The sequence below is a fragment of the Myotis daubentonii genome, chromosome 16 (genome assembly GCF_963259705.1).
Source record: "Myotis daubentonii chromosome 16, mMyoDau2.1, whole genome shotgun sequence".
In the NCBI taxonomy this organism is placed as follows: Eukaryota; Metazoa; Chordata; class Mammalia; order Chiroptera; family Vespertilionidae; genus Myotis; species Myotis daubentonii.
In genome coordinates this window covers 42,215,142-42,240,054 of record NC_081855.1, presented here as the reverse complement: position 1 = coordinate 42,240,054, position 24,913 = coordinate 42,215,142, and the positions used below count along the sequence as shown (strand labels likewise).

At 49.1% G+C, this 24,913-nt stretch overlaps 3 protein-coding genes and 1 long non-coding RNA gene across 10 annotated transcripts; 1 reads left to right on the top strand and 3 right to left on the bottom strand.

The window, feature by feature from the left end:
- Positions 1–466: 466 nt before the first annotated feature.
- On the bottom strand, positions 467–6,892 carry AOC3 (amine oxidase copper containing 3). The gene is given in 5 exon segments (XM_059670245.1): positions 467–2,025; positions 2,028–2,262; positions 3,012–3,141; positions 3,541–3,826; positions 5,277–6,892. Coding segments are annotated over 5 exon segments (2,289 nt in total). The 5' UTR covers positions 6,877–6,892; the 3' UTR covers positions 467–1,987.
- Positions 6,893–7,044: 152 nt separating this feature from the next.
- AOC2 (amine oxidase copper containing 2) lies at positions 7,045–13,983 on the bottom strand. 2 transcript variants are annotated; one of them, XM_059670247.1, is made up of 4 exons: positions 11,695–13,983; positions 9,458–9,743; positions 9,091–9,220; positions 7,045–7,176 (listed from the first exon to the last, which is right to left on the bottom strand). In XM_059670247.1, the coding sequence occupies exons 1-4, from the start codon at positions 13,280–13,282 to the stop codon at positions 7,114–7,116; spliced, it is 2,067 nt and encodes a 688-aa protein (XP_059526230.1). In that variant the 5' UTR covers positions 13,283–13,983; the 3' UTR covers positions 7,045–7,113. The 2 variants fall into 2 exon arrangements, with proteins under 2 accessions (XP_059526230.1, XP_059526229.1); XM_059670246.1 differs by lacking the exon at positions 7,045–7,176 and adding an exon at positions 7,802–8,762.
- Positions 13,984–14,655: 672 nt separating this feature from the next.
- On the bottom strand, positions 14,656–21,462 carry PSME3 (proteasome activator subunit 3). 6 transcript variants are annotated; one of them, XM_059670258.1, is made up of 12 exons: positions 21,199–21,462; positions 20,505–20,537; positions 20,326–20,388; positions 20,018–20,122; positions 19,477–19,494; positions 18,534–18,582; positions 17,889–18,001; positions 17,576–17,644; positions 17,373–17,440; positions 17,219–17,273; positions 17,005–17,091; positions 14,656–16,352 (listed from the first exon to the last, which is right to left on the bottom strand). In XM_059670258.1, exons 1-12 carry the CDS (start codon positions 21,238–21,240, stop codon positions 16,272–16,274), a joined length of 783 nt encoding a protein of 260 aa, XP_059526241.1. In that variant the 5' UTR covers positions 21,241–21,462; the 3' UTR covers positions 14,656–16,271. The 6 variants fall into 6 exon arrangements, with proteins under 6 accessions (XP_059526241.1, XP_059526238.1, XP_059526242.1 ...); XM_059670255.1 differs by lacking the exon at positions 21,199–21,462 and adding an exon at positions 20,640–20,742; XM_059670259.1 differs by lacking the exon at positions 19,477–19,494 and having other exon boundaries at positions 21,199–21,458.
- Positions 21,463–21,638: 176 nt separating this feature from the next.
- Positions 21,639–23,992, top strand: LOC132218682 (uncharacterized). The gene is made up of 2 exons (XR_009449239.1): positions 21,639–21,904; positions 22,395–23,992. It is a non-coding gene; the product is annotated as an uncharacterized LOC132218682 (long non-coding RNA).
- The last annotated feature ends 921 nt before the right edge of the window (positions 23,993–24,913 follow it).

Genomic DNA, 24,913 nt, shown 5'->3' with positions numbered 1-24,913 from the left:
CATCACTCCTTTGCTAAGAGTGGCAGGGAGCAAAAGTGAGAGAAAGAACAAAAGAGATTTACTGAGGTTTAGCCTTTTCTTCAGAGAGATACAAGCAAAAGAAGGCAAAGGGACAAAACCGGTTTGGCTCAGTGGATAGAGCGTCGGCCTGCGGACTGAAAGGTCCCAGGTTCAATTCCGGTCAAGGGCATGTACCTTGGTTGCGGGCACATCCCCAGTAGGAGATGTGCAGGAGGTGGCTGATTGATGTTTCTCTCTCATCGATGTTTCTAACTCTCTATCCCTCTCCCTTCCTCTCTGTAAAAAATCAATAAAATATATTTAAAAAAAAAAAAGAAGGCAAAGGAGTTACCATAAGTTTTTGGTCTCAAAAACTTAAGAAAATTGAGTCCATGGCCTCGTCCCTTAACTCATTTTACCCTCCCCTACCCCAGGCCTGTTCTAAAAGACATATCAGTTTTTTAAAAAGTTATTTATTTATTAGGTCAATTTATTATTTAATTTTAACAGGTAATATAGTCACATGGTTCAAAATTCAAAATGTACTAAAGGGTATACAGTGCTAAGTCCCCTCCCTCCCCTGTCCCCAACCTCCTGGTTCCCTTTCCAGAGGCAACCAGTGTTACCCATTTCTTCTGAATCTGCATACATAAGCAAATCTACATTTATATTTTTCTCCCTTCTATCAACCACAAATGGGCAGTGCACCATACACACTTCTGCACCTTGCCTTTTCATTGGGAGATTATTCCCTATTAGTATACAAAGAAATGTAGTTATATTTATAGCTCAGAGATAGATGGAGTCCACAGAATTTATTTAACCAATCCTCTAGGGAAGGATGTTTCTGTCCTTTCCAAACTCTTGCTTTTTGTATATCCGCCCCAATCCAGGCTCCTAAGGGACCAAGCCCCAGCTCCTTTGCATGCCCATATGTGGTTGAATGGCCCTGGCCAGTTAACCGCTAGAGTTCTTGGGTATTTGTGCTTCTCATCCTTGGTGCCTCCCCAGCCTCCCTTGTTGGCTGCTACAGAAGACAGAGGTCACTGGTTCACACAACCCTGGCACAAAATGACACTCCCTATTACCATTGTACCCGCAAAACCACCTCAAATGCTAGCTTGAGCAGCTGCTGTCTCTATGACCATCCTCTGCTGAGAATGCAAGGCAGGGGGTATACAAATGGGCAAAAGAACACACTCTGCCCAGGACTGGGGTGGGGGCAACTCCTACTTCCCTCTGTGACAGACATAGGGGGACAGACAGGGATTGTCCTCCCAAACTAGATGTCCTTGCATTTTTTGACTTCCACAGGCCTAGGGCCAGGAGAGGAGACTGAAGTTGAGAAATGAGGGCTGGGAGGGAAATCCCAGAATATAAGAAAGAGTAGAAACAGGAGGAAGAGGTGGTAGGCAAGAGGAAGAGGGAAAGAAGGAGGAAGACTTGGATCAGAGAAAATATGGGCCAAGAAGCCCCTTCCAGCTCGTCCATGTATATGCACAGGCCTGGCAAGCACCCTGACCTGGGCCTCTAGGGACCTACTCCATTGTAGAGACCTAGCCTCATCTCACAAGGCAGGCGCTGGGGAGGGGAGGAGGAACCTGGAGACCCAAAAATATTTGGAAAAGCCAGAGAGAAAAGGGAGTCTTCTGGTGAAAAGCTTGACTCTCACTGCAAGCTCCTGGCTGGCCAATCCTCTCCCCGCTGGGACAGAAACCCAGCCTATCTGGTGGCAACCAAGCTGGGTCTCTCCTGCGTCCCCCCTCCCCCCCATCACCAGCATCACAAGCTCAGGATGCTCCCAGTAGAGAGTGGAAGCAAGGGAGGATGGTGGCAGGAGGTGACCTTGGGGAGGAAGAGGAAGGAACCTCAGGGATGTGAGGAAGGAGAAGAGGGCATCAGTCTGCCCAACCCAGTGCCCACTGCTCCCCCACTCCACACATCCTGGCCCTGGGGCCCTGGACACATTCCCCATCCCAGGGACCACCTAGATATGAGAGAAGCCCCCATGAGAGAAGGCAGGAGGTCGGGGGCACAGTCAGCAGCCTTGGGGAGGCAAGCCAGGGGGTTGACCTCACAGGCCCCAGCATCCTGGTCCCCCCGGAAATAGATGGAGTCCGCAGAATCGGAGGAGGGGTCCTGGTCAAAGAAGTTGTAGGGTCGGAGGAAGAAGCCCACACCATTCCCCACAGTCACCGTGTTGGGAACGTCCTCTGCATGGGGGATGTGCAGGAAACCAGCTGTCACCCAGGCCACCAAGTCCTAGCAGGGGAGAAGGAAGAGGATCATGAGGCCTGGCTTTGCTAAAGACACACCTGCCTCCCACAGTAGCCTGGTATGTAAGGATTTGCCATGCCAGCCCCTGTTACCTCAAAAGAACCTTAAGTCTTTAAATGTTTTTCCTACTGGTCCAGAAATCAAAGTATAGTCAATTTCATATTCCTATTGGAAACAGCACCTGCCTCCCTGACCCAGCCTGTACTCTTCTTCTCTGACATTTTCTCTCGCACCTCCATCCGTCTCTCCACCCACAGAGGAATGATGATGCCACAGGCTACATCAGCTTCTTCCCCCTTAACTCCCAGAGAGTTCCCAAACTTAACTGATGGAAGGAGGATGGAGGAGGGAAGATCGGGGTTTGGGAGGCAGAAAAGGCCAACATTTAGAAATTAATCCTTTCGTGGTCACACCAGGAATGGGTTTTAGATACACAAGATGTGGTCTGCCCTTGGTGACCTCCAGCCCTCCTGACTGCTGGAGCCTGAAAAGGACTCTGTCCACAAAGCTGAGACTCAGAGGGCTGTAGGTCCTTGAGGGTAGGCTGGGGCCTCGGCCAACATCTGCAAATGAACTCCCAGCTTGGGAAGATTCCCTCAAGAGGTAATGATCCGATCCATGAAAGCACAGAAGACACCCCTGAGGGGACCAGATGGTTTTCAGGGGCCCCCAAGAGAAGGTAGGGCTCATCTTTGTGTCCCCACCCCTCTCACTGGCCCTCCCCATCAGCTGACCTCTCCAACAATGGTCTCGTTGTTGATGAAGTCAGTGAAGTCCACGGTGGGGGCCCAAGGATCATTCTGATTGTAGATGCTGCTGCTGCTGGGCTCTTCCTCCTTCCGCTGGGTCACAGCCAGCTGGTACCTAGGGAGGCACAGTCACTAGCCCTATCCTGTTGCCTGATTATAAGGGAAAGGAGCTGAGCATGTGGACCCCAGCTTTCCCATCTCATTCACTCAGTGACTCTGACACCACCCTGGTGAGTCATCCAGCACCTTTCCAGGGAATCCTGTTCACCCCCCTGCCATATCACAGCATGACCCGTCCACCATACAAAAGAGGAAAAGGCTCTCAGCCCTGAGTTTTAGTCCTCCAAGGGAGGACATGACAGTGCCCATCGCATGTGCCTTTTGATAACCAGGAAATCCTTCTTGAGCTCTACTTATTCACTTTGCATACATTTTGAACTGATTTCCAATTGCCCCTCCAATGCTCCTTTCTCTCTCATCTCCTCCAGCTTCCCTTTGACATCCTGCCACTCACCTCCCCCAGCTGATGGCTCTCTCCATGGAGCTGTTCTGGGGCAGCGGCTGTCCAGCAAAACTGAGCACCTGGATGCGGTAGCCCCGAGGGTGACCCCACTTGTTGCTGTGGTTGCTGGCCAGATACAGGTAGCGAGGGGTGGCACTTCCCAGGGGGAAGGTGGCCTGCTCCTCTGTCTCTAGCAGCTTCCGGGTCACCTGCAGCCTCTGCATCTGGTGCTCAGGGCTCCAGGGGACAGCCATGGGGACGAAGGCCATGTCTTCAGCCCAGACCCAGTTCTTCAGTCCTGCCGGGGTGAAGGGAAGGAGGAGGGAGAAAGGAATGATCACCCACCTGGCTTCAGATTGGGGGCCAAAGAGAAGCCCAGAACTGAGAGTGCCCCCTACTTTCCTTCCCTCTCCCCAAAATATCCCCAATCTGTTAGCCAAAGCTGTTGACCTATAAAATATTTTGTCAAGGATTTCATTTATTTATTATTGTTCATTCACTTATCTCATCAGTGGCAAGGCTCAGGCTCGGCCCTGGGGACACACAGATGAATAAAACATCATCCTCACCCTTTTGCTCTCACAGAGGATGCAGAAAGCAATGCCCTGACTGGCCTGCCATATGAAAGGAGTACATTCAAGATTCAAGGTTATAGGAATAGAGGTGCAGGCAGGAAAAGGGACCTTCCCGGGCAACTGTTCAGCCTGGCCTTACAGGATGTTACCAGCAGAGATGACCTAGCAGGGCCTTCTAGGCAGGAACAGGAGCCAAAGCAAAGAAGCCTGGCTATCTTGCATGGTGTGTGTGTCCAGGGACAGGATGGCTAAAGCAGTGCATAGGGAAGAATCTGAAAGGCAGGGTGGAACTGCATTCTGAAGGGAAAGGCCTGATAGAAAATTCTGTGAATGGGATCCTATTTTGATGGGGAAAGTGAAACATGTATGAGGGAGCAGGGTGGCAGGTCCCTCTGGCCACAAAGTGAACCCTGGATCTGGGAGGAAGAAGAGTGGAAGCAGCAGAAAGAGATCCGGCACCACTAGGTGTATGACAGTGGGGCCCAGGGAGGAGTTTAAGATATTTCAGATGCAAAACAGGAAAAAATCTGGGGATCAGCTCGATGTGGGGAAGGAAAGTAAAAGGATAGACTCCAAGATGTCACGTTTCCTTGGCTCTCTCTGTGACCCCCAGGAACTATCTGGAATGCTCCACAGTATCCATTCTAACCCTCACACTTAAGTTCAGAGAGAGATGGAAAGCCAGGGAGAAGGAGGGTCCATCTCCCAAGGGAATGTCCAACCTGGGTGTTCCATGGCTGGCCTGCATGTGCCAGGGACTTGGCAGACTGCAAACCGATCCTCCAAAACACCAGCACCACAGGCCAGATGCAGAGAAATGAACTGAAAAACAAATGGCTGCCTCCTTGGAATGGGTTCCATGTAAACGAAAGGGTGGGAAGAGGGCCAAGGGGACCCTGTTGGCTCCGATCCTGCCTCATCCCTGAGTTTTGCCATTTCCCAAGGTTTTCTGACGCGGCCATGTGGAGGCAGGGTGCTGGCCATGCACCCAGCCAATGAGCTAAATAAAATCTAGCATCCAACTCTCTCATATCCAGCCAAGAGGAAGCATGGACCCCAAAACGACATACTCTCATATCTTCTTTTCCTGCATAATTGCCATAAATAAAAGCCAAATAGAGACAACTTTTGAACCCCCTCTTCGGAATACTTTCCCCCTCCACGATGCCTTACCTCCTACATCCAGATCCACCTTGAAGTGGGCACTGTGGGTGTGGATGGTGCCCAGCGTGTGCTCCCCAACCTGGTTCCCGTAACTTCGGGCAGCACCAAAGAGGAATGCTGAGCTGATATAGCCCGTGGCATGCACTTTGACTTCTATGGCCCCGTTGGGGTGGAAGACCATGTCCCACAGATAGTCGTAGTTGAGCAAGGTGGACACAGACCTGACGACCAGCACTGTCTCTGCAAGGCCCCCAAAATACTGCGAGTAGAAATCTGAATGGTGTCGCCTCAGGGGGAGACCCTGATTCTGTTCAAACACACAAAAGGCATCTCGTATCGTCTTGGGGGTTTGGGACTCCAACAGGTAGTGCCAGTCCACGTAGGTGGCCAGGTAGGGACAGTCCACCCCACGGGTCAGGGGCGTGGCGTACTTGCCCATGCCAAAGCTGCCATCAATGTAGCGGGTCACCATTGCTGCGGGGGAGTTTCCACCATAGATGGCCAGGGCCTCCTGGACGCTGATCTCATAAGCTAGCCGTTCTCCCTGGAAGCGGAGGTCAAAGATCCTGGGGCCACTGAATGCTCCAAGACCAAAAGAGAAAGTCCACAATGAGGAGGCCACTCGACTCCCCTGGACACTGAAGCGGGGGCCCTCGGGATGGAACTGCAGAGGGGGAGCCGGACCCGGGGGCACCTGGGACTTCAGGGACCAGGACCCACCTGTGCCATTGTCTGGGATCGGCACCATATTCACCAGGTGGGCCTCAAACTGGTTCTCCAGCTGAGCCAGACTCTTATAGTAGCGGCCTTGAAAGAATACCTTCTGGATAGTCCAGCGGGCAGGGTCCAGAGCCTTGTGGTCTACCAGCAGCTCCAACCCCACGGGGTGCAGGTAAACCCCAGCCCCTGAGATGTTGTAGTAGAGGCCAAACCAGGTGGCCCGGTCCCCTGATTGCAAACCCCGGGGGGCTGTGGTCATCGTGACTAGGTTCCTTCCTTGGCGCTTGTAGAAGCAGCAGTGGTGGAGGAGACCAGCAGCCTGGGGCAGCTCTCTGTCAAAGATCATCTGGTCTATGTCCAGGTACTCTCGGATGAGCATGGGGCGTCGGTGATAGGGCAGGGGACCGCCATGACGCTCCACAGTCACATCCCGCATGTAGGAGGGGTGGGGCAGTGGTCCCACCACCAGCTCACTCACGTTGGGCTGGGGTTGTCCACCAAAGAAGACGATGGCCAGTGCCTCCCGGGCAGGCGGGGGGCTCCCCCTGTCCAGGTGTGCCAGGGCTGCAGCCTTGGGGGGCAGCTGCAGCTCCACGGAGAAGATGCAGTTGTCTGATGGGCGGGCCTGGGCTGCATCCACCAGGCCTGGCCCCAGCTGCTGGGTCAGAAAGCTCATCACAGCCGTCAGCTCCTCTTGGCTCAGGTCTGCAAACAGCTGGCTCTGGCCAGGCTGTGTCCAGTGCTGGGCACTGGGAGATATGGAGGGGCAGTGGGGAGGCAGGCTGGGTTCACCCCCATCTCCCCCCCTGCCAGCCAGCAAGACACAAACCAAGGCAAAGATGGTGATGACCGCCAGAGTGAGGAGCACCAGGGTTGTCTTCTGGTTCATTGTCTTGTGAACGAGGAGCAGAAGATTAAACAGGAATGGAGTTGTGTATTCTCAGGTCAGCAGAAGAGGGTCTCTCTTGGCTCCTATATTGGGGGCTCCTGGACGCTGGTTTATGTTCCCAGTATCCAGAGGCACAGGAAACTGAGGGTGGGAAGGACTGGGAAGGCTGGGGATTGGGGCGGGGCATGCCAGGGCTTGGGGCGGGCCTGATGCAGACAGCAGTGATTTCCACAGACCTTACATGGCTTTGTCTTCCAGGCTCCAAATCGGACTCTGGGTCAGGGTTAGAACTGGGGAGAGCTGGGGTAGGGGAAGGGGGAGGGATTTCAAAATAATGTAACTGACCAGCCTGAGCACAATAATGTACCACCATTAAGGAGTGGGGGTTTGCAACCCCACACCCTCCTCAGCCCCGCTTCTTCCCCCCATCCACCCCCACCTTTGAGGGCCAGATGTTCCCTTTCCTGTAACTTGGAACTATTATCCTCCTCCCAAGGAAATCCCCACCCCCAGCCCTTCAGCTTCCCAAGCAGCATTCCTTGGCCAGCACTGTCCTCCTTTTCCTCTCTCCTTCATTGCTAATTTCCTTGGACAGAATTCTTAATATTCTCTGGGGAATTCGAGTTACTTCAAAAGTCACATAGAAGAAATTCAAATATAAATCTTGTAATATTTTTTATAAATTGCACATAACATCTATTTTTTAAAATATATTTTTATTGATTTCAGAGAGGAAGAGAGAGGGAGAGAGAAATAGAAACATCAAAGATGAGAGTGAATCATTGATTGGCTGCCTCCTGCATGCCCCACGCTGGGGATTGAGCCTACAACCCAAGCATGTGCCCTAACCCACAAATGAACCATGACCTCCTGGTTCATAGGTCGACATTCAACCACTGAGCCATGCCGGCTGGGCCATACCATCTATTTTTACAAACTTCAATCTATTCTTCCATATCAATGCACCTGATGAAAAAACATCTGGTATAATGGTCACTAAATGTGAACACTAGCTATTTCGGAGTGGTAGGATTTGTGGTGTTTTTGCCTGATTATTTTTTTTAAAAATATTTTTATTTATTGGAGCTGCTGGTAGACCACAAGGCTCTGGACCCTGTCCACTGGACCATCCAGAAGGTGTTCTTTCAAGGCCGCTACTCTAAGAGTCTGGCTCAGCTGGAGAGTCTGCCCCAGGCTAATGGTCTCCTCCACCACTGCTGCTCACAGAAACATCAATGATGAGGAAGAATCATTGATCAGTCTCCTCCTGCACGCCCCACTGGAGATCAAGCCGGCAACCCAGGCAGGTGTCCTGACTAGAATCTAACCCTGACCTCCTGGTTCATAGTTCGACACTCAATCACTGAGCCACGTTGGCCCGGCTTGCTTGAATATTTTAATAATAATATCATTTATATAAATTCATCATTTAAAAAAAAAGACACTGGAAATATGAATTAACTAAAAGGATACATGAAGGTTTAGTGTGGGAAGGGGCTGTTTCCTCTGAAACATTAAGATGGTAGAAGTCAGGGGAGCAGGAATTGGGAATAGAGAGTAAGGTACATATGTCTTAGAACCCACCCACCCTACCTCTGTGTCCCACCACACCCTTGGGGTTAAAAGTCTTGATAAGAGAAAGGGGGCAAGTCTGGAACACAGGCTGCCAGGTGGGGGATGCAGGCTACAGGATTCACTTGGCAGAGCCCAGCATCCTGGCTCTTCTCAAAGTAGACACTGCCAGGGGAGAAGATGGAGGGGTCCTCATCAAAGAAGTTATAGGGTCGAAGCAAGAAGCCAACTCTGTTCCCCACAGTAACTGTGTTGGGGACATCCTCAGCATGGGGGATGTGCAGGAAGCTGGCTGTAACCCAGGCCACCAGGTCCTGCAGGAAGAGGGAGGAGCTGGAGGACTTTGGAGGTAAGACCCAGAGAACCACCCCTTAGCCACAATCCCCGCCCTCCAGCCTTAGCCCTGCTTCCACCTCCTCCCAGCCCCAGGTCCACAAAACGTGGTGATCTATGTAGGGTGGTCAATATCCCAGAGCTAATCTCACCCCAGGAGGGATGACCCATGTTGGTCATCAGAGAACTCCTTGACTCCTGAATCTGAGCCCTGGAAACACACCATCCCTCCAATCTAGGGCCAGGTGTTGGGCAGCCAAGACACCAGACATAGAAGAGCCCCTCTCCTCTGTCTCTAGATCTACCAACCTCTCCTAAGAGAGTCTCATTGTTGATGAAATCAGCAAAGGCAATAGTGGGTGTCCAGATGTCATTCTGGTAATAGATGCTGCTGCTCTGTGACTCCTCCTCTTTCCTCCGGGTCACCGCGAGCTGGTATCTGACCAGGAATGTCATAAGAAGGTGGAGTCAGACAATGTCAAAGACCTTTCCTGTCCCAGAAATCTTTTGGATCAGATTCAGTCTGAGACCCTCTCCCATCCCATATCTATTTGGATCTGAGAGGGGGTACAGGGGTGGATAGTAAGCCAAGAACAGTGAGTTGGGGTCTCCAAGAGCTGGGATGGGGAAGGGGACCAGTCCTTCCCTACCACCCAGTGCCCAGGGCCCTCCTCACCTCCCCCAGCTGAGGGCCTTCTCCATGTCACTCTCCAGGGGCATGTGTATGCCGAGGGGGCTGTGGATCTGGATTCGGTACCCACGCTGGTGACCCCAGGTATTAGTCTGGTTGCCAGCCAGGTAAATATAGCGAGGAAGGGGATTTCCCAAGGAAAAGGCTGTCAGGTCCTCCCTTCCCAGGACCTGTCGAGTCAGCTGTGGACGCTGAAGTTGGTGCTCTGGACTCCAAGGGGCTGCCACAGGTTTAAACACCACGTCTTCAGCTACCACCCAGTTTTTCAGCCCTGCCAGGGTGAGGGGAGGGAGAGGAGTTCCATACCAGGTAAGACAGGCTCCTCATCACCCCCGCCATGAACACTGCACCGGCCTGACAAAGGGCAGAGGAACTCATCTGAGAGCCAGCAGCTCTAGACTGGGGGGCTAGCCCATCTTCTTCAACCCTGCCCTGTCCAGCACAGTCACTGCCAGTCACAATGGCTATTTGCATTTAAATTAAAAATTCAGTTCCTCAGTCACACTAGCCACATTTTAAGTGCTCAAAAGCCACCTGTGGCTAGTGGCTAATGTATTGGACAATGCAGAGATAGAACATTTCCATTACTGAGGAAAGTTCTAGTAGCACTGGTCTACCCTTGGACAAATTATTTGCTGCTTTGATTCTCATTTTCCGAATCTCTACACTGGACATAATTAAAGCTGTTCTATGGTTGAGCTCTGTAAATGGAAAAACACACGCAGGTGGCTAGTAACTATGAAAGGGACATTTGTCTTGGAGAAGCTGCCTGGAAAAACCCAATCCCCTTCCATGGTGCTCTGCACACCCCTCTCAGCTCTCAGAATTTGCTTTCTTTCTCTCGACAAGATGGGGACCACTTTCAGTGTTTTTCAGAAGTGAACAGATTTATGTCCTTAAATTGTCTGAGAACTCCTTGGAACTCTATTGCATTGATCACCTGAACTCATCACTGCACACACTCGGCACCTGATCACATACTTGGACTCAGTTACTTTAAACAGGACCTATATGAAGACAGCTGGCTCAGGGGGGCACTCTACTAAAGCCGGTGCCTCTGCTGATCGTCTTGTACACAGGGGGCCTGACACAGCCCACAGCACCAACCTGGCTGTACCCACTAGAGACCCAATAAATGTTACTTGATTTTACTTCCTGACAAGACTCTTTGATACCAAAAATGCTGGCAAAACTTCAAATCAGAAAAGTCATATTCTAAATATGTAAAAGGATTGTTAATATGCCATTTCAACCATGCTATTTTCTTAATTCTTCCTCCCCTCTGCCTCCACATCACCCCCACAGCCCCCCTCCTCCACCCCCGCCACACACAGTCTTTATACCCAGGAGAATAAGAAAATGTTTCACAAGAAATATCCTTAGTTATAGCACATTATACTTGGATAATCATTTTGTCTCATCTCCACCCACCCTCAACTTCCCTAACTGTAAAATAGAGAGGGTCTGGTGGATTTCTAATCTTCTGGGTCTAATTGTCTGATTTGATAAGTTGGTTATTGTCTGTCCCCAACAAAACGTGTCAGGAGCACCAAGTCCTCTTTGTGCTCTGAGCCCTACTTGAGAACTCCCTTGCAGCAAGCCTACTATGTGCTTGCCATGACACCGGAGAGCCCATTGTGATGACATGTGCTGACAGGAATGGGATGCCCCCACCCCCAGGATGGGGTCACTATCCTGTATCCCCAGTTGTCTGAAATCCTGTGGAGCAACTCCCAGCTAGTACCCGCCTTCTCGTGCCCCTTGGACCACCTCTGCTCTGAAGACCTCTTGAGATGGGCTGCTTCCTGCCTCTGCTCAGGTCCCTGCTTTCCCCTCCTCCACGGACTCAGAATGAGGAAGAACGCAGAGAGCCCCAACTCTGGTCCCATTCAGCCTTAGGGCAATTCACCACGCACACTGTCACTCAAGGTTAAGGTAGACAGGCACAGCCTTTACATTAAACTCATTTCACAATGGCAGCAAGTCAGAGGGGCTGAGTGATCGGAGCTTGGCGAAGGAACCCTCTCTCCCTTCTGCCACACTCGGTAAGCCCAGTATTTCAGACTGACTACAGCTGAAAACCCTTAAATCAGTCTGTGCTCTGTTGCCACAATGAATGTGGAGCTGGAATGCTACTCTACTCCTCAGGCTTGATCTGGGAGTGGGGAGTCTGTTCCCTCTGCCCCACCCCAACTCTCAATTTTAATTCCCTGAGCACTCACCTGCTACATCCAGGTCCAGCTTGAAGTGGAAGGCATGCGTGTGCACCGTCCCCAGCACTCGTTCCCCCACACGGTTCCCAAAGAGGAGGCTCTCCTCTCCCCCACTCAGGAAAGCTGTGTTGACAAAGCCTGTGGCGTGGACCCGCCCTTCAAGCGCCCCATTTGGGTAAAATACAAAGTCCCAAATGTAGTCATAGTTGCCTACAGTTGACACAGACCTGACTACAAGAGCTGAGCTGGCCAAACCACCGTAGAAATGACTCTGAAGGTGATTATAGTGCCTTCGAAGGGGTAGTCCTTGGGCCTCCTCAAATATACACACAGCCCCTGGGAGCAGCTGGACGGTCCCTTTGTTTACTAATACATGGATGTCCACCATTGTAGATTGATAGGGGCAGTCCACACCCCGCACCAAGCCCCGGCTGTTTCGGCCAAGTCCATAGCTGCTATCCAAGTATCGGGTCATCATTGTCTTGGGCGAATCAGCACCATAGATAGACACACACTCCTGGACACTGACTTCATAGGCCACTCGCTCACCCTGGAACCGAACGTCGAAAATCCTCATGCCACTGAACACCCCATGACCAAAAGCAAATGTCCAGAGGGAGGACATCACCAGCCTCCCTTGTACACTGAATTGGGAGCCCTGGGGTGAGAACTGAAGAGGTGGAAGAGGACCTGGGGGGACCCGAGGCCTCAGGGATGAAGCCCCATTTGGCAGGGGCAGAGGAACTCTAACCACTTCCAGCCGGCCAGCCTTAAACTCCCATTCCAACTGGCTCAGGTCTGCATAGTAGCGCCCAAGGTAGAAGACCTTCTGGACAGCCCAGCGGGTAGGGTCCAAGGCCCTGTGGTCCAGCAGTAGCTCCAGCCCCACTGGATGTAGGAAAAACCCAACACCTGAGATGTTATGGTGGAGGGCTATCCAGGTAGTACGGTCTCCTGAGCGCAAGCTATTAGGAGTGGCCTGCAGAGGTGCCAAGGTGGAGCCATTGTAGTTGAAGACCGAAGCAAGGAAGACTGGTGCCTTGGGTAGCTCCACCTCTTTCAAATGCTTCCATATCTGGGCAAACTCAGTTCCCAGCATGGGACGTCGGTGATAGGGCAGAGGGCCCCCATGACGCTCCACAGTCACATCCCGCATGTAGGAGGGGTGTGGCAGTGGTCCCACCACCAGCTCACTCACGTTGGGCTGGGGTTGTCCGCCAAAGAAGACGATGGCCAATGCCTCCCGGGCAGGTGGGGGGCTCCCCCTGTCCAGGTGTGCCAGGGCTGCAGCCTTGGGGGGCAGCTGCAGCTCCACCGAGAAGATGCAGTTGTCTGATGGGAGGGCCTGGGCTGCATCCACCAGGCCTGGTCCCAGCTGCTGGGTCAGAAAGTTCATCACAGCTGTCAGCTCTTCTGGGCTCAGGTCTGCAAACAGCTGGCTCTGGCCAGGCTGTGTCCAGTGCTGGGCACTGTGGGGTACAGAGGGGCAGCGGAAAGGCTGGCTAGAACCCCCCTGGCTGGACAGCAAGACATAGGCCAGAGCAAAGATGGTAATAAGGGACAGTGCCAGGAACACGAGGACTACCTTGACATTCATGGTGAATGCTGCGAGTTGAAATGAGAGTCCTACCAGCTGCTTCTTCCAGTTACTGACATCAAATCAGGGTTTATATTCAGTAGGATGGATAGGAATGGAGAAAACTCCACCCTGTGGGTTGAACAGGAAATTTCTGACCTTGATTTATATAATTCTGTTCCAATTTTCTGTTCTGTGGTTTGGCCCAAAGCACTACTTCCATGTGCATGGCATCTCCCCTGCCCCTGAACTACTGGCAGCATGATTTCCATCATTTAGACCAGATTAGAGGGCATTTGAAGTACCGCTGAACTGCACCTTCCACTCAAAACGGGTCTGAGGAAGAATGCAAATCCCGGATGCCCAATCAAGCCCTGTGTGCTGAACGCAGGCACCAACACTGTCCGTTTCCACCCTCCGGGCAGGCAGTATCCCCCAATATTTCCAGGATCCACTACCTAGTTCAGCAGTAAGCACTGTGCTCAGCCAGCTGCCTAAGGTCAAGCCCCTGATCTGTAGTCTCAGGCCTCTTCGACCTAGTTAGTGAGAAAGGAAGAGTGAAGGCCTGAGCTTAGCAGTCAGATTCCCAGGTCCCTAAGCTGTGACCTCAGGGGAGGTACATATCATGAGTCTATGTCCTCACTTATAAATGGATAAAACTACCTTATAGATTCATGAAGATTAAATGTGATCATGCATATAAAGTGCTTAGCAGAGCTCAACACAGGATAGGCATTCAAAAACTGTTACCTACTTATTATTTCTGAAACAGAAGAGAGCAGATGTTCCTCCAGTTTTTAAGACCTTAAATCTCTTTTTGCAGAGACAATGAGAGAATCACTGGATACCAGAAGGCTACTTTACAAGGTGGAAGTTGAGGAAACTTTATTTCAGAGGGAGGTAGAGTCCTAGACAGCCCTCCAAGTCATTTGAAAACCAAAACCAAGAGCCCCTGGCATCTCCTTAAGAAATTTAAGACATTATTCTGAGGGGAGAATTAGTATAAGGTAACGAGAATGACACGGTAGGGTGCGCCTTGAACCAGGTGATTCCCACGTGGAACTAGAGCAGCCTCTACTGGCAGTTCATGGGTATCACTGGGGAAGGAAGGATCTGGGATCTTGTTGAGGGCTGGGACAGAAGGCAGCTGAGATTTGGGAAGAGCTCTCTTTCACATAATTCAGGCTTAATACAAATGAAGGACCCACCTTTGCCTCTTGTAGGCAGAAACCTCAATCTTTCCATTATTCCAGAAAAAAAAGAGGAAGCATAATTGGTATAAAAACACCCAATAGGATGGTTGGTGGTATATGTGGGGGTGGGTATCCTGATGCGCACGCATATGAGTATGGGTACGACCCTAGCCACCAGAGCATCTCACCAAGGTCTGCGGCTTTAGAAAGAGGTCAAAGTACCTGTATTTTTAATAATTTCTTGACATGGTAAAAGAATTTTACATTACGATCCAAGGGTGGTGGGGTGAGGAGAAGGGGCAGCAGAACAATCCAACAAACAAAAAGGGACACAGAAATGCATGGTGGAAGGGATTTGAAGGGTGGGTAGGGGCATTGCCCAACTAAAATGCAATTGGTTTGTTACTGAGTACTATTCATGGGAAGACAGCATCCTGACTCCTTCTCTATACAGCATATTGGGAGTAAAAATGATGCATCCAGGTGGAAATATGATTAGGGGTTGGAAGACAGACAGGGGAAGAATAAGTCAGAAATAGACACTGAGAGAGTCACTGGCTGGCTGACTGCAAATACTGACTCTCCAATAGTGATAGAATAAAAAAGTGGGGGATATCTCTGGAAGATTTGAGATAGGGGGCAACTCTTCTATGGTTTTGACTTGCCCAGCAGATTTCCACATACACATGTGTACACACCTGTGTTTGCATGCACACACGTAGACACATAAGTGACTGCTTTCCCTGGAAGCACAATACTATAAATAAGAGAAATATTTCTCCCAAAGGAAAAGCCCAGGAGGAGCAGCAGCAGCTGGTCCTCACAGCTGAAGACACCCCCACCCCAAATGACAACTGGTCTGGAAAGAGGCAGTCAGGAGTCAGAGGACTGGCCTTTGCAATAATGCCCCAAAGGACCTGAGTCACAGAGAAAGGAGCCTTCCACAATCCCTCTGCTTCTCGCCCCTTGGTTCTCCTCCAACTCAGTAGCCTCTGGGTACCAAGAGGCTACAATATCAGGAGACGACGGGCCCCAGTGGATGATGACTGAGACAACTATCACCTCCTGACTGTGTGTGTATGTGTGTGTGTGTGTGTGTGTGTGTGTGTGTAACAGGGTTTTTTGGGGGGGAGTGTCAGGTAACAGAGTAGGAAGGCAGATGTGTGCATGTCTGCATGTGTGTGTCTATCATGCACATAAGTGTATGTGAAAATTCTACTTATAAAAACATCTGAAGAACTTAGGGACTTAGCCAAAGTCTGTGGTGTTTCTTGCCATGTATGTATATGGAAAACCTGAAGTCATCACCAGGACAACTGGGACAGGGAGGATCCAATATCCCACATTGGCAAGAGACACTACCCTTATATCAGAAGAGAGGAGCTAGTCTCCCTGACCCCAGATCTTAGGAAAAAACAAAAACCTAGCACTTTCCTTTTAGTTCCCTCAGCTCCTAACGAACTAATCATCAAAAGGAAAAAAACAACACAAAGCCCAAGACAAAGAAGGGGGTGGGGAAAGAAAACACAAGTATTCTGGTGCCAATATCTTGTGCACACAAACCTGGAGTTCTCCAGAAATTAGAACAGCTCAGGTGTGGGGTATTAGGGAAGGAAATAGAAGAGTTCCTGAGGCCTGAAAAAAGAGGTAAACACGTCACAGAACTACATGAGAGTTTCATTAGACTCTAACTAAAAACAGAGAGAGGTGTGATTACTATTTCCAGCCAGTTTCCCCATCACGATAGTCATGTAACAAACCAAGGCAATGTCGGTCTTGAGCCAGACTCACAGAGTCCCCTGGCCCTGGCCCTGGCCTCAGTACAGTGTCTCTGCATTGCTGCTCCGGGGCCGTTTAATCTTCTCAATATTTTTCAGGATCATGTCATGTAGGGTGACCTGGGAGAAGAGAGATCAGAGAATCACACATCTGTTCAACCCCTACCTCAAAAAGAAAAGATCCCTCCCAACCAATTACCCAAGTAATCATTTACATAATCCCATTCTCACTCATTTGATCCTGAAATCAAGGTGGTTGCTCTCCCTCTCTTATGCCCCCAAACTAGGTATACTGGGTATTTCCAAGTTCCCGAGTGTCTAATAATAATTAACATTTGTTGAACACTTAAGAAGTGCACTGGGTCCTTTAATGTATTATCTCACTAATTTTTTAAAACCATCTTTGTGCAGTAGATACTCTAATATAAGTTTCATTTTAGAGATGAAGAAACCTTGAAGTCTGAGGTTAAACAACTCGCCCAAGGCCACACATTACCAGTAGAGTTGATTCCAAACCTAAGTCTGCCTGACTCTAACAACTTCATCTTCACCTCCCTACTATATTGCACTCCCTCTCATCCAGGTGGAAAGAAGGAAGATGCCCAGCTATATATGCTCAACTCCATAGTTCTCAACACTTGGTTGATAAGCAGAACTTGTTTTATTAACTTTACCTCCGTCCCCGATCTCGACTCACAGAGAGTGGCAAGAAATTTATCACCAGAACTAAGAAGAGCCAGGGCAACTGTTGGCAGGGATTGAGGTTACTTACATATTGATTCCTTAGTTCTGATATGATGAGACGGAGGCTGATATATTCTTTCTCATCAATCTCTGTCACGGTTCGGCGATAATCCTCCTGAAAGAAGGGGCAGAGGAAAAGCTTGTTCCCAAGGCCCAACTATCCACAGTCAGCTCTTCCCCAGCAACAGTCACTCCTCCCTACCCTACTACTTCCACCCTCAGGCCACCAAACCCTTACTTACCACATGGGGATATTTAGCTATTTTAGAAACCAATTTGGCTCTCGTAATATAATATCTGAAAGGAGAAAAAAGAAGAGGAAGCTGCAGGAGACCCTGGACAGTGCTTACCACCTCACCAGCCCCCAATTCCTGGGCCAAGCCCAAGCAGCCCTACCTAGAAATCTGGTCCAGATAAGATGCAGCTTCACTCTCAACAGTCCTTAGTTCTGCAACTGTCTCCTCCTGAAAAACAAACAAACAAACAAAAAACACGGTGAGTCAAAATCACTTCCACAGCTGACCAAAGATAAAGGAAAAGCTAACAAAGCAGGGGAGATAAGAGTATCTCCCAAACCTTCCCTTCCAGGATGTAATTACCTGAATAGACACCCCAAAGTTGTTCCCATCTTCTATCCTAGGAATCAGGAGCTGTACCCACATTTTGACCTGCAGGGTAAAAAGACCAAAATACATGTGAGGACCAAGGCTTGAGGAACACGGCTTTTTCTATTGATGCCATGAAGTATAAATTCATGCTGCTGGGGCCAGATGCCAGGAGCACAGGAGCCAAGATACTTAGTCTGCCAACACCCACATCACCTCCATGCCTCCAGCCCCACCATCCATGATTTTTCATAGTTCAAGCTGGGCTGTTTGAAGTCAGCCCATAGGTCACTAGCCCCTGCCTCACCGTGTTGCATTTCTCAATCAGCAGCCGGATCTCAGGTTTCACTTTCTCAATAATGTCCACCAGCTGCTGGTTGCTTTTTAGCATCCCATTGGGCATCACAAACACCTTGGTTCCTGGCAAGGACATGAAGAAGGCCAAATGATTGGGGGGGGGGGGGGCAGGACAGAGCACCCTCCGCCCTTCCCTCTTCTTCCCCAGATTCATGAGATGCTTGACCTCTGCCTTTCATCTGTCACAACAAACACTGACTCCACCAACAGAACCGAAGAGAATATATGGATTAACAAATGAGTGTCTAAAATATGCCCAAGGTCTAAAGAATAAGGAAATTAAAATATGCTCTAAAGCCTGAATGTACCAACTATTATTAAAGAGGAAAAAATAACATGGAACTGGGACTTCTGTGAAAAATCTGCAATAGGCAGTGACCCCCAAGTCCTTTCCTTTGGCCAGTTTACATTAAGTTAAACCTCCCTTCTTACTGGAAAGTTAGGTTCAGGGTGCTAAAGAATGACCACATTTGGAAGATTTGAGAATGCTAACTCTGGGAAATAAAATCAGATCCTGCTTCCAGGCCAGAACACTAGATCCATCTGCTTCTCAAGGCTGTAAGCCAGAGGGTAGATGGGGTGGGGTGGCTCTTACCTTGAAAGGCCTCTTCACACTCATCCAACCTTCGCTTTTTGTAAGTGGGCTAAGGAAACAGACAGAAATTAGCCTGCTCTCAACATTCCCATCCCTATCACAAGTTATACTTTAAACAAGTTTAATCCCTTCTTTGACACCATAGGTTATCCTATATAATAAAAGGCTAATATGCAAATCGACCAAACTGCAGAAAAACCGGTCACTATGACGTGCACTGACCACCAGGGGGAAAGCGTTCAACGCAGGAGCTGCCCCCTGGTGGTCAGTGTGCTCCCACAAGGGGAGTGCCGCTCAGCCAAAAGCTGGGCTCAAGGCTGGTGAGCGCAGCACTAAGGATGCCCGACTGACGGCTTAGGCCCGCTCCCTGCAAGGACATCCCCAGAGGGCTCCCGGACTGCGAGAGGGCGCACCAGGCCTCTAGTTTTATTATTTTGTGCAAGTTACTAAGTACATACAAGGCTTTAAGAAAAGGTTCTTGCTAGAAAGCAAGTTACATTCTAGTTGTAAGACCAACCTTTCAAGAAATACAACACATTAAGCAACTAGAGAGGGATAGCCAGAGATTCTCAATCCTTTCCATCTCATGGCACACAAAAACTACTAAAATTCTGTGGCACACCAAAAATATATCTTTTGCCTATCTGGCCAAAACAAGGCATAATTTTGATTCATTCACACTGGATGCCATTGTTGTATTGGCTGTGTCATTTTTTTTATTTGACAATCTCAGGGGAAAGAGGCCAGTGCCCCTGACTAAATAGTCAGGAATTGCATGTTTCAAAAATTCTTACAGTACATCAGTTGAAACTGGCTGCTATAAACAATAGGAAAAAAGAACCTTTCAATATAGGGTAACTAAGGGAATATACATAAATCTGCTGGTTCCACAAAGAAACACAATATTCAATCAACAAACACATATTTAGCACCTGTTACGTACCAGAAACAATGCTAGGTGCTGGGAATACAAAGATGATTAAGACAGTTTCTGCTTTCCAGAACCAACAAGTTCTAACAAGGAGACAATAATGTAGACAAAGAACAATGCAGCGTCATCAGTGCTTCAGAATGTGAACATTAATTGATAAGGACTAGGTAATGAAGATGTACAGCAAATACAGGGGCTGCACTTACATATCAAGAAGAACTACTCATTCAATAACAAGACTCAAGACATTGAAACATGGAACAGATAAGAAAGTCTTGCTGAGAGCCATGGAAACAGACCAAGATAACCTAAGGGAGCCGGTGGCTATTAAAACTCACTCTCACACAGAGTAGCATTGGCAAATTCACCTCATGCTATAAATGAAAATCAGGATCTAAAGGGGGGGGGGTGTACTGGAGTCATCATGTCTGTAAGAATCCTCATTCCCAGATCCAAATCCTACTGTCTCCTTTGTACATATTCAAACTGACCAGGGAAGAGAGGACAGAGAACCTATTGCTACAGGAGACAAAGATAAATATAGGACACTTACACCATCCAGTCCATCGTGGCTATTGGTGAGAAGAATGGGGTCAGGGACAGGGAGATTCATGTCTGAGTGGATCTGAGTTAGGTCATGAATGTTTAGGATTGGTTCCTGAAAAAGAGACGCCCACCCCCCCAAACATTAGTCTTTTCAAGATGAACAAGTAAATATTTCATCTGAAGGGCAAGATATGAGTGCTTTACAGTACCAAACAAAATGGAACCAACACATGATTTGTCCCATTTGACAGAAAGATCAGGCTCCCCCCCCCCCCAAAAAAAAAATTGGGAAAGATGAGGGAAAGGGTCTCTCACCTTCAAAAAACTATCAAGTTCTAACAACTTCTTTGGGAAAAAATTTGCCACCAAGTCTTCTGCCTAAAGATGAGAAGAAATGCATTAAAATTGTGGGACGGTCTCTCTCAGCAGTTATCTCCCCTTTGGGAAACTCCCGATTATTAACCAACACTCGTTTTGCTATTTATTTCACTCACCTCACTTGTGATCCGCTCCCTGAAAGAATCAACCTAAAATTAACAAAGAGCAATTCAGTAAGAGCAAGTCAGTACCTGGCAACAGAGGTTAAGGGCAGGGCAGGGAAACCCAAATCCAGCTGTCCTCTCCCTCACCTTGTAATGGTAGTGAGAAGCGGAGAGGCCCCCGGACTGCAAGTACTTTATTTTTTTGAGGACCCATTTCTCCATCTCAGGAGAGGGAAGCGGGGCTGGAGGGCAGCCCCCACCTGTCTTCCCTCTCTCCCTCCCTGTGGGTGAGGCGGTCTGAGTGTGTGAGCAGACGAAAGGCCGGTAGATGGGGGAGGTGTGAGCTCACAAACGTGCCCGCCGACTCCCTTCCAGACCTGACCTAAGATGCGAGGCAGGCCTGACTCCAAGGACAGCGGCAGCGTCCGGAGGCGGGGCTGGGGAACTTCCAGCTGTCACTAGCCTCAAGCACGGAGTCCACCACGTGTCCGCGGGGCTCTCCATCACCAGACAAGGGGCAGAAAGCCATCCTATATGATCCTCTCCCCGGATGCGGTCTCCGGGAGGAGGGGGGGCTGGGCTGAGCTGAGCGGAAGCTCAGAGCTGGTGTCCCCAGGGAGACAAAGACGCCATGGGGAGTAGGGAGCCGGTCAGACTGCTCCGAGATCGAAGCGAGGGGTAAGGAAGCCCGGGCCGGTGTCGCTACCTTGAGCTTCACTTCCTGATCCACCTTCAGCAACGAGGCCATGGCCGGGCAGGGCCGTGTTCGCTCCGCTGGAGACCGGAGGCGCTGTGGGCTCCGGGGAGGGGGTCAGAGGGACGGGAGTTATTTCGGCGGCTCTCGGGACGCGGCTGCCTTCGCTGGCTCACGGACTGCTCACTTGCTCGCTCGCTCCCTCCCTCTGTGCCGCCTGCCCGCCCGCCCGCCTGCTGCCTGCTGCTGGATGCCTGCTTGCACTATCGCTTGCCCTCCCGGCTTTCGCCGCTCACGCCGGAAGTTGCGTCACAGCCAGGCGCCGGGACTCCTGCGTGGATGCGCGCGTGCTTTGCGCAGCCGCACTGAGGTTTGGCTGGCGACGCTCCTTCCAGGCTCGTAGCTCCCGGGTGCCAGTGCTGGGTAAGAGGAGCGTTCGAGGGAGGGTGGCGGAGGCTGGCTTACTGAGAACGGACTCCCGGAGAGACTCGGGAGCTGTGTGACTCTGCTGGCTCGGCACTAGCCTTCGCCGAAGGAACCTAAGGAGCTCTGCAGTTTGGAGGACCGGACCGACGGCGGCGTCGCGCCCCGGTGACGTCAGACCGAGGAAGCTGGCGGCCCCGGCTGTGAGTTCAGGGATCTGGTCTACGATTCCGGCTGCCTCCTCCCGTTGGCCGCAGAAGCTCTAGTGCTGTGCTCGAGCCAGAGAGAGGACAAGGTGTGTTGTCCCAGGTTCCCACCGTTCTCCGTCATTTACTCATACTCTTTCAGACATTGGAGATCCGCTGCCTGATGGGCAGAGTGTCCCCCAGAGTGGGGTCGGCTCCACAGTGAATCCTGGAACAGAACCCAGGTCCCCTGACTTCTAGGACAACGCTGTATCCATTTTCCTAATGGGAGGCAAATGTCATGCCTCCACTCACCCTCTTCTTTTTCTTTTTTCAGTTTGTCTGTTAACAGTGGTTATTTCGCTAAATAAAATGAGTCAGGACACTGGGCTAGGCTCTGGGACAACACTGCCTCAGAGCCTAGAAATATAATATGAGTCACTTAATGTAAGTTAAAATCTTCTAGTAGCCACATTAAAAAGTAAAACGGGTGAAGTTAATTTTAATTATATATTTAACCTAGTTTCGCCAAATATTTAAACACGTAGTCAATCTTAAAAAATATTAATGAGATCATATACGTTCTTTTCTCATACCAAGTCTTCAAAATCCAGTATGAGTTTTACACTCACTGCACATCTCAATTCAGAGGAGCCACATTTGCAGTACTGAATAGCCACATGTGACTAGTGGCTCCTGTATTGAACAGCACAGCTCTGGGATATCAAAGGTAAACAAAACTCAAATTCTCTGATCTCATGGGGATTAATACTGTGGAAAGACACCAGAAAGTAAACTGAAAAATGACAGAATTTAATAAATGCTAGGAAACAAATGACTCATAAAGAGAATAGCATGGGTTTTATTGAAGACCTTGAAAGACTAGCGAGCTGGGAGTGGGGTGGGGAGGATTGTTAGGAAACAAGTTTTATTAAGTGCAAAGGCAGGTCATCTGATTTATATTTTGGGGTCACTGCTACTGCTAAACATTTATCTTAGTCAGGCCTCTATGCTAAGTGCAAGGAAAATGGGAATACGCAGTTAAATGAAGTGCACCTGACTATGTATGGCCTTTGGAATCAGGGAGAGACCTGGTTTTAAATCCCACCTCAGCTCTTTACTAACTGTGCTGTCTTGATAAAATTACTTAAATACTGAGTCTCAATTCCCTCATCTGTCAAGTTTTATTTTAATCACTATTAACAAATATATATAATTCTGTAGGGTTGTGAGTACTGAAAATCATATATATTTCAAAGAACTAGCACAGTACCTGGTCACAAGGCAGACACTACATGCATAGTAGCTATTGTCAAATAAGCTACCTGTTAATGTTTAGCATGAAAAGGTTATTCTTTAAGCTATGTAATTATCATCCCTGCTTTCAGACTCAAAAAAAGTCCTTTTCCATTATTCAAGACTACATATAACATAGCCCATACTACCCTTCTTGCTCATTAACATCTGTTTCCCCCTTTTTCTTCTGTTTTCTTTTTTTTTAATCCTCACCCGAGTTATTGTTTACTGATTTTACAGAGACGGGAAGAGGAGGGAGGGAACATCCATTTGTGAGAGAAACATGGGTCGGTTGCCTCCTATATGCACACCCACTGAGGATTGAACCCACAACCTAGGTATGTGCCCTGTCAGGGAATCAAACCAGCATCCTCTCTGTTCACTGGACGACACCCCAACCAACTGTCATCCCTCTGTTTATGACTATCTTTGTGTCTAAATTGCCCCTTTAAAAATTTTTAAAAATTGATTTTTAGAGAGAGAGAGAATATCCATTTTTTGTTCCACTTATTAATGCATTCATTGGTTGATTCTTGTTTATGCCCTGACCAAGAATCAAACCAGTGACCTCTTGGTGCATGGAACGTCACTCAACCAATTGAGCCATACCGGCCAGGGCCAAATTACCCCTTTTTATAAGAACATCAGTCATATTGGGTTAGAGCCCACCCTAAGGGCTTCATTAACTTGATCATCTTCAAAGACACTATTTCCAAATAAGGTCACATCACAGGTGCTGGGATTAGGACTTCAACATCTTTTGGGGGTACAAAATTCAACCTATATCTATCATTATCTGAAATCATTCATTTGTTTATATTTCTCAAATTCTCTCCTCTAGAATATAAGCTATGAGAACAGTTCACCAATGTATCCTCCCAGACCTAGAAGAGTGATTGGTACATAGTAGGTCCTCAATAAATACTTGTTGAATTGATGACTTGGGGTATGTTGAGTATTCACAATCCCGTGAGCACTATACATACTGACTGTCATATATTCTGCAAGCAGCAGGGCACACAGAGAGCTTACTATGTGCCAGGCCTTGCTCTTTGTACCTCATATTAGATCATTTAATCATCACACTACCCTATGTGACATACACTATTATGCTCTGTTCAGAAACAAGAAAACAAGGCACAGAGTAATTGAGAGCTTGTTTGGAGGTTCTAGCAGGGGAGCGCAGCTACTCGTATACTCTTGACCGAAGACCAGTCCTCTCCTGGGGGGGGCGGGGGAGGTCCTCCTCTTCGACCAAGCGCGCAGCTTCGGGAGGGACGCACATGGATCGGTGAGGGAGGAGGGGGACACCCGCCTAGCCAGCCAGATCAGCCGAATCAACCCTGGCGATCAATGGGGTGACAGATGTCGCAGCCAGATCGCCCTCACATCCAAGGCACAGAGTAATTGAATAACTTGCTCAAGGTCAGTGTTGGTGAATGATAAAGATAGGTTTGAACTCAGTCTACACTTTCAACCTCAGTTGTAATCTCTATGCACTCTTCCCCTAGAAACCCATTACATCTCTATGCCTTTCTGAGATGGTATTAGTGGCAGCCAAGCAGGAAGAAATGTAGGGCTATGAACCCACCACAGCAGGCCTCCCCTAGAGGGAGTCTTCATGCTGAAAGATCCAAGAGAAAGAAGGGTTGTAAAGATGATCTAATTAGCAATACCAGGAGGAAATAAATCTAGTTCCTATGTTACATCTAATTATAGGAGGATCACCTACATTCAAAATAAGAAAGTCATTTCTAGAAGTGAGAACGACTTTCTAAGAAATATAAGTCACCAATGCCCTGGCCAGTTAGGCTTAGTGGATA

Bases quoted from the DNA above. Each gene is read 5' to 3' on its own strand.
- AOC2 (XM_059670246.1), bottom strand. From the start codon at position 13,282: ATGAATGTCAAGGTAGTCCTCGTGTTCCTGGCACTGTCCCTTATTACC. The intron at 9,221-9,457 runs GTGAGGAGGGCC...ATTCCTGGTCAG, and splicing joins AAGGCCCTCAGCTGGGGGAG to ATACCAGCTCGCGGTGACCC. The intron at 8,763-9,090 runs GTTGGTAGATCT...CTCTTCCTGCAG, and splicing joins ATGAGACTCTCTTAGGAGAG to GACCTGGTGGCCTGGGTTAC.
- PSME3 (XM_059670255.1), bottom strand. From the start codon at position 20,714: ATGGAGAAATGGGTCCTCAAAAAAATAAAGTACTTGCAGTCCGGGGGC. The intron at 20,389-20,504 runs GTGAGTGAAATA...TCTCATCTTTAG, and splicing joins GGGAGCGGATCACAAGTGAG to GCAGAAGACTTGGTGGCAAA. The intron at 20,123-20,325 runs GTGAGAGACCCT...TCTCTTTTTCAG, and splicing joins AACTTGATAGTTTTTTGAAG to GAACCAATCCTAAACATTCA.